Source organism: Poecilia reticulata, linkage group LG7 (assembly GCF_000633615.1).
Source record: "Poecilia reticulata strain Guanapo linkage group LG7, Guppy_female_1.0+MT, whole genome shotgun sequence".
Classification (NCBI taxonomy): domain Eukaryota; kingdom Metazoa; phylum Chordata; class Actinopteri; order Cyprinodontiformes; family Poeciliidae; genus Poecilia; species Poecilia reticulata.
In genome coordinates this window covers 12,119,705-12,127,261 of record NC_024337.1, presented here as the reverse complement: position 1 = coordinate 12,127,261, position 7,557 = coordinate 12,119,705, and the positions used below count along the sequence as shown (strand labels likewise).

Here is a 7,557-nt window from a genome sequence, read left to right as displayed (position 1 = left end):
CATACAGTATATTATGTTTTTCTCTGTTACAGCAAACTTCTTGTGCATGTAAAGTGTGCAGAACAAAAGAGTAAAACAGGGCTTCTGTTTGAACCCCTAATCCAGAAAACATGCTAAGAGGAACCACCAAAAGGCATTTTAATAGACCAGTGGTGTTGACTCTGCTCTTTAGAAATACCTAGAAAATCCCTTGTACTGCAGTATCTGACTTTAATAAACTGAAATCTTAAACAAACCAAGCAGGACTATGAGCTACTTTGAGAAACAGTTATGAATTAAACATTGCAGGAGGGAGAAGGTAAAGAGTGTTGTCTTACTCCCGGAGGTCACTAACAATAAGCAAGCATCACCTCTGTTTTACTTTTTTTGAGTAATAATTACAAAGTGACAAGTTCCTCAACTTAATGTCATTTCCAGTCAAAAGAAAATTGCTCTTTCTCCAGATTCCATCACATCATTAGGTTTCATATTTGTCACCTTGTCTGAGCTTTGGCAATCCTAACTAAGATGACATTCAGCCTCTGACAAGATGCCTAATCAGAGCTACTTAAATCTATTAGGATTTTCCTTTCTCTTCACAATGTGCTACTTTGTGTTGGTCTATCATGTTCAGTTTCTAAAAGGTTAATTGAGGTTTGTGGCTGTAACAATACAAGATGTGAAAAAAATTCAATACTTCTCTGAAGTACTCTTAACAGCAAGAGTTCTTTGAATCTACAGAATATGCAAAGAAAAAAAAACTAGTTTTGGCCCATCTGTCTGACCGGCTTTTATTATCACTTCAATGTACCAATCAGCTGTTCAACAATAGCCGACTAAAACGCCCTGAAAAGCACAGCGATCTTTGAAAAGCTTCCTAGCCCCCATTTACTTTATCAAGGCTCCAGAGCTGCTTCATTCAAAAGGAACCAATGGACTGATGCCAAAGGCTACTGCAGAGCATGTCACAAAGACCTACTCATTTTTAGACTTTAAACAGAGAACCGGATAAGAAAAGAGATTGTTCAAAAAATAGACAGAGTTTGAGTGTTTCCAAGAGTCTTTTCAAGGACCCCTGAGAAAAGCTATCATCTACATTTTAGAAACAAGTTGTGCCATAGATCTCATAAGAACAACTTGAGTAACAGCAAAGTAGGCAAAAAATAATAATATCCAAATACTTAACTATAGTTTTAATATCAGACATTGGTGCATGGCAATATTTGTAGTAGGTATAATAATAAATATGAAAAGATCAGGAAGTAACTTTACACAAAACACTGACATTAAGAATTAAATCTCCAGAGAACACATTCTCACAGCTCTTTGCATTAACTGGAAATCACACATTTACCGTATTTTTCGGACTATAAGCCACTATTTTTTTCCTACACATGCGGGTTATTGCCCAGTGAGGCTTTTCTATGGATTTTTCTTCGACCACCAGGGGGGGCTCTTTAGCAGGAAGTGAATCATTGGAAGTCAAAATTGGAAATCAAAGAAGAACATGCTAACTTAGAACAAGCACTAGCAGCAGGCACCACTGAGAAATTTCTTCAAATTCTTATGATGCAGCTTTTAAGTTGAGGGCTATCAATCTGGCAGTACAGGAGGGAAATAGAGTCGCTGCACGTAAACTCGGCGTGAATGAAACCATGGTTCGGCTTTGGAGACGGAGGGCTGCGACCTTCATAAATCCAGCAAGTACATTAGGACGCAGCCCTCTGCTGGGTTCTTATGGAAAACTGTGAGCGGCGAAGATACCAACGGCTTATAGCCCGGTGCGACTTATATATGTACGTTTCCAGTTTTTTCTAAAAAAAAATTCAAATACGGTAGTTACTGTAACTGGAAATCAGTTTGTTTGATGTAAGATGGTGTGGTAATAAAATAATGTTTCCAAAAGACAGAAGCACATATGTGACAGATCTTGTAGAGAGTGATTTTTGGAAAAATAACTCTCTTATATCTCATCTTACAGATAGGATAAAGCATCAAGTGGTGGCTGGAGGCATCAAAATAAGATGAGAGTCAGAGGGATCCAAAGTTTGTGTCTGATAAAAGGACATAACGGAGAGGAAACAGAAAAACAAAGGAGTTTCTATGTTGCTTAAATGCTGTTTGGTTGTACTTGTTTCCTCTGCCCGTTAGCAAGTAAACATAAATAAATTATTGGATAAAATAGATGTGTTCTTTGTTTCTGTGTGTGTGTGTACATCTGCTGGAACAATTAGGTGACTCATAGGGCTTGTAATGTAGATTCAAAAACAATAACAAGATTTCAGGGCTTCAAATGATTGCCCCCAAATTGTAGTAAAGACAATCACCGGCATTTCCTCTCGCAATATCTGAACATCAGTGTGTAGCAGCTGATCCATGTTTCTCAAAATCAGATTTCAGATAAACAGAAAGCCAGAAAAAGTTTGCTTTTCATGTTCTGAGTTAAAAAAGCTATTTGGACAGAGTAAAAGAGGTAAAATATAATTTTGTTGTTTTCTTTTTGTATATACTTTTATGGTTTTATGTTTGTTTGAATCTACATGCTTCGGTTGCCTTTACTTTGCCACTCTTACAATGTGATTTTCCCACTGTGGGACAGTAAAGTGCATTTCTATTCTATTCTACATACAATTATTTTCAAATTAATTTCCCTTTAGTGCATTTAAACATATCTACTCCAAAATGGCAAAAAAGCAATAGCTTTATATCATCTGATGAATTAGAATCTCTGTTAAATGATTTTTTAAAATAGCACCAATTAGAATTTAAAACAGAGTATGATGATGACGCATCATAAAGTTTTTTCCTCTTTTTGAACTTTTGCTGTCTTTTTGGCCTGCTCTTCAACTCACCAGATTAGAATCTTAGAAGATTGACAGGACAGACAGGGAAAAAGTAAAGTTGTCATCTGCAGCTAAAAGACAGAACCTAAAATAGCAAACCCTCTAAGGCCTCTGGGTTACAGCAGCGTCTGACTGCAATCCCTCGCTCAGTGACAGCTCAGTCCAGGCTCTGTACTCCAACAGCCTGTGGCTCCGTCGTGGAAACTGAAATATCCACTTGCTGTGCTTTGTCGCACGCTCAGTTTGAATGTGTAACAAATCAATGCAAAAGACTGCAATGGAATGTGGTTGCTGGAAATGTATGTGTCTGAGGTTTCCTCCGCAGTGGATCTTATGTTCCATCTTTTTCACCACATTAACAGTGACACTGGATACAACCGTCTGGCGTTGTCTTGATATGCAGATTTCTGTCAACGTTTTTTTTTTTCCTAGTTCCTATATGAAAGGATGTGTAATATACGCAGCATCCTTTCTATTTAATCCGTATTTTATCTTTAGCTGGAGGTCCCATGGTTTGCTTTGCTTACCATCTCAGTGACCACAGAAGAACAGGTCACGACGGTCAGTTTTACAGGAATCCTTATGTTTTCTCATGTTAGCATAAATATTTAACATTGCTACTTGAGTCTGTTGAACAGAGCCTAACCCACAGATGAAGTGCATTGAGGCGGCTACACTCACGTTCTTGAATATATGCAAATTAACTGCAAAGGATAAGTAGTTAAGTGGAAATCAGCTTCTATGATGTGAGATTGTGTGCCACAAAATCAATGTTTCCCATGGAAAGAAATATCTCTGCAGCCCTGCCTTATGCATGCACAAAGGTTATCTTTACCGCTATCAAAATAAAATTTGAGGAATTTAACTGAATAAATGGTGCAATTTGTTATTACCACCTTTGATCATTGCATATGCAGGAGTCAGGGCACTTATTAGTTAACTAACTAATTCATACAGGCTGGTCCAACACTTTTGATGTAAAAACAGAATGAGTGTAATATCTGTGAAATTGCTCTGCAGGATACCACAGAAACTAGGCCACTCTCCATGCAAATGGCGAGCCCAGAACTCTGCGGCTTCTTTTAAAGCACTAGATTTGTTGCAGACTGAATTAATACAAAGGACAGACATTAAGGGAATACTGAAATTACTTAAAGGTGAAACAGAGAATGAATTTTAGTATGTCTGGTTTTGTTTAAAAGTTGCAGTGCTGAGTCCAGATTTTTTTAGCAGTTATAAACTACGCAGCTCACTAAGCATAACAAGCTAGTCTTGCGTCTCAAGGAAGCTTTCAGAATAGTGGGAAATTCCCAAAATGTGTGCTTTTACAGTGCATTTTAGCACAACATATTATCTGTCTCAAACAATCTTAAAGTAATTTAAATGACCTTTAACATAAAATGCCAGTAGAGTGTTATTTTTTAATTCTAAACCACATGAATCAATTTCAGGTGGTTAAATTGTTCTATAATGTACGTACATATCTAGGGTCAACACTGGTTTATTCTTTATTATTGACAACATCAAACCAAATTTATAGTCAGTTTGATGCTGGATACGTGTTGAAATCCTTTACATATTGATTAAAACTAATTGCTTTTTTATTTACAATTAAATAATGTAAAAATTAATACTCATGCTTTTTTATTTGTTTGCATTGATTGAAATAGGACCACATCAAACCATGATTAGTCTTTACATTTCCTTAAGCGCAACTTAATTTTTAATATTCAGTTAATTGGAAGTGGTCGAAGACACTTTTAAAGATAGAAGTTCTCCCAGCCTCTTATCAATAAAATAGGTGCTGTTAATTTGTTTAGTACAATGTTTGGACACATGCCTTGAAACTGTAATATGGGAATAATAATCAGCAACAGTCAACAAGCAAATGCAAATGTTTCAAACCAGTTCAAGAACTTACCTTTAACGAAAAGGCTTCCAGAGCTGCTCGCTACTCCAAACTGGTTTCTGGCTACACACGTATAGATCCCAGCATCCATTTTAGTGACATTGGATAGCCTCAGGCTTCCATTATCCAGAACCATGATTCTGTAGGGATAAAAAAAAAAAACACTACATATTACCATTAGACTCCATGTTAAAAGTGGAATAAGAAGTTGAAAGTTTAAAAACAGCCAAAGTGGTGCGTGGACTTTTCATCAGGTTGTGTGTCAGCTTGATGTAAGTTGAAGCTCTGTGTGAAGTGTTACAGTTTGATCTGTCACCCTCAAGTTCATAAGTGAAGAGAGAGAGAGAGAGAAAATCATTTCATGGGGCAAAATTCACATCTTGACTTCATGACAACGGTGACAGGGATCAACTGTGCATATCAAAAGCGCTGAAATTTTTTTGGTTTAGTACACAGAAGAAAAAAAAAAGATACAAGTCGTACATACATATTTTCCAAGATTTTCAAAATAATATTTAGAATTTGTGTTATCTACTTTCGGTGACATGGGGCACCTTTTAAAGCTTCAGTGAAATGTAACTGTTATGCTTTGCGACTGTTTCAAAAGGGATGTCATTGAAAAAGATTGCAATTGTGGGTGGAAATAGCTTTTAAGGAGAAATGCAATTATTTGTTTTACTGCGTTTTTGTTTGTGCAGTACGTCAGTCAAGGATGAAGTAAATGAAAAGAAAACACTTAAGAAGATTAGGATCCTCGAATACCTAGGAAAACTAAATGATTTACGGATTCAAATGTTTTAGAGAGGTGCGGCTGACTAAGGTAATTAAATGCTTGATTGTGAAAATACATTCTTTTACCATTTGTAAAAACCTGAGTCCATACTGAACAAAAAGATTAAAAGAAAATCCCGCCGCTTTCATTCCAGTAGACGGTGTCATTAAAAACATTTATTCATAGATTGCTCTCAAATGAAAGTTCATCACTTGTCTAGTTTAATGCGTTTAAAAAGTACTGCATTTTATCACCTTCAGTTCACTTTTACAGCTCGTGCGCTCTCTATTATCAGTGCATTCCAGCTGGTTTTAAACAACATATTTTCCTTCATCTCTTCCTTTTTGAACTTTGTAATTACTAAAAGCAATGCATCACATTCTAATCTATTAAATCCAGTGAAAGGCAGAAGAACTGCACTGTTTGGTCATTCTTTTTCTGCAATAGGAAGGTTAGTTCTGAAATGTCAAAGGTTAGATGATTACAGTTTGAGTCAGAGCCGTTTAATTATTTCCTTACTTTGCTAAGTAAATCAATATGACACATTGAGGTAATTACAAATATTGAGCTTCTTATTTCTTAATTTATTACATGTCTGATGAACACTCCTATGGGTAAAAATACAAAGTCAATCTTTCCACACTGATTTTGGCTTTGATTCCATGTAGAACGTTCGAAATTAATGTTTTTTTCCCCCCCTAATCGTTGACTAATATGCGCTGCTGTATTACTCTCTGAAACACCCAGACAATAAATGCTCGACTCCACCAGCTGCCACTTTGTCTCGCAGCAGGCACTAGGGTTGCCATGTTTGACAGGTTACTGGGGCATATTACAGCCATGGATCACAGGAAAAGAGATGAGATGGTGCCAATTTAAATGAGATGTAAACAAAACAGCAAGCTTTTGTACCAACAAAGAACTTTTTATCGAGAAAATAATACATTCAAATGCAATCCATTAACAAGCTCAACCTTTTAAAGGAACTAATCAGTTCTGTATCTGGAGCTGATTGCTTATGTTTAATTTATTGACGTGACTGTTTTACATGCAAAACTGTTTGCGCTTGACTACAAATCTGTTGATTTTATCTCAACAAAAACTGTTTGATAATGTCCCGTTTATAATTCAGAAAGCTAGATTTTTTTTTCTCGTTTTAGTTTATCTGAGTAATATAAAATATATGTTTTGTACACAGTACAACTTTTGATGTTTTAATTGTATTTTTCCGAGTGATATCTCCAGTTTTATATGTCTGAGCTGTCTCGATTTAACAGGCAAACTTTACAGACTTGATAGAAGAAGAAGAAGAAAAAGAAGAAGAAGAAGATATTTATACATGAAAGGTATTAGGAGATTATTATATATCTCAGGTTCTTCGCTTTGAGTTAAATAATAAAGAACATAGCTCTTATTTAAACAAGTGAAGGTGTTACGGCCCTGGGCCTTAAGGGCTGGGCTGCAGGTGTTGCTTTTGTCTGTCCTTGTGCTCCTCCCCTTTACAGATGCTGCTGATCAGGTTGATTGGGAGTGCAGAGTACTTAAACCTGGCTGTCTCCCATCTTCTGGTGGCCTTCAGCGTCCACTCTGCCGCTTGACGCTTGTGGTGTTTTGTTGCCAGGCAGCAGCTCCCCTCCTTTTTGCACATTTGCGTTTGTCTTTGTTTTGGCACTTCARCACTTCCATATGCACTCATACAACACATCCAAGCATTTGCATTACACCACTGATATCCACAATCCATTGTTGTTTTTGTTAATAAATATTCATTTTTCTACACTTTAACCCCTGCATGGTCTCCCGTTTTTGTTATGACTTTGAGCCAGTCGTAACAATTGGGGGCTCGTCAAACGGTTCTGTCGGTTATGTTCGGTTCGGTAAGTTTGGCTTTTGTTCTTACCATGTTAAKTGAATTACGTTCTTGTTTGTGAGCGCTTGTGTCGCATTGGTCAAGTGTTTGTTAGCGTTCGGCTCTGGGACGCTAATTTCCATGCGTTTAATTGGTGACGGGGGAATCCCGTGACGCAAGTGTCCTTATTTGGACTTTTGCGCTC

General features: G+C 36.9%; 1 protein-coding gene across 1 annotated transcript in view; it reads right to left on the bottom strand.

Annotated features, from left to right (window-relative positions):
- Nucleotides 1–7,557, bottom strand: part of LOC103467239 (contactin-4-like) — an 82,371-nt gene that overhangs the window by 21,609 nt on the left and 53,205 nt on the right. The window contains exon 9 of the mRNA XM_017305719.1: nt 4,744–4,871. Within this exon, the coding sequence (XP_017161208.1) occupies nt 4,744–4,871 (128 nt within the window). The remainder of the gene's footprint in view (nt 1–4,743; nt 4,872–7,557) is intronic.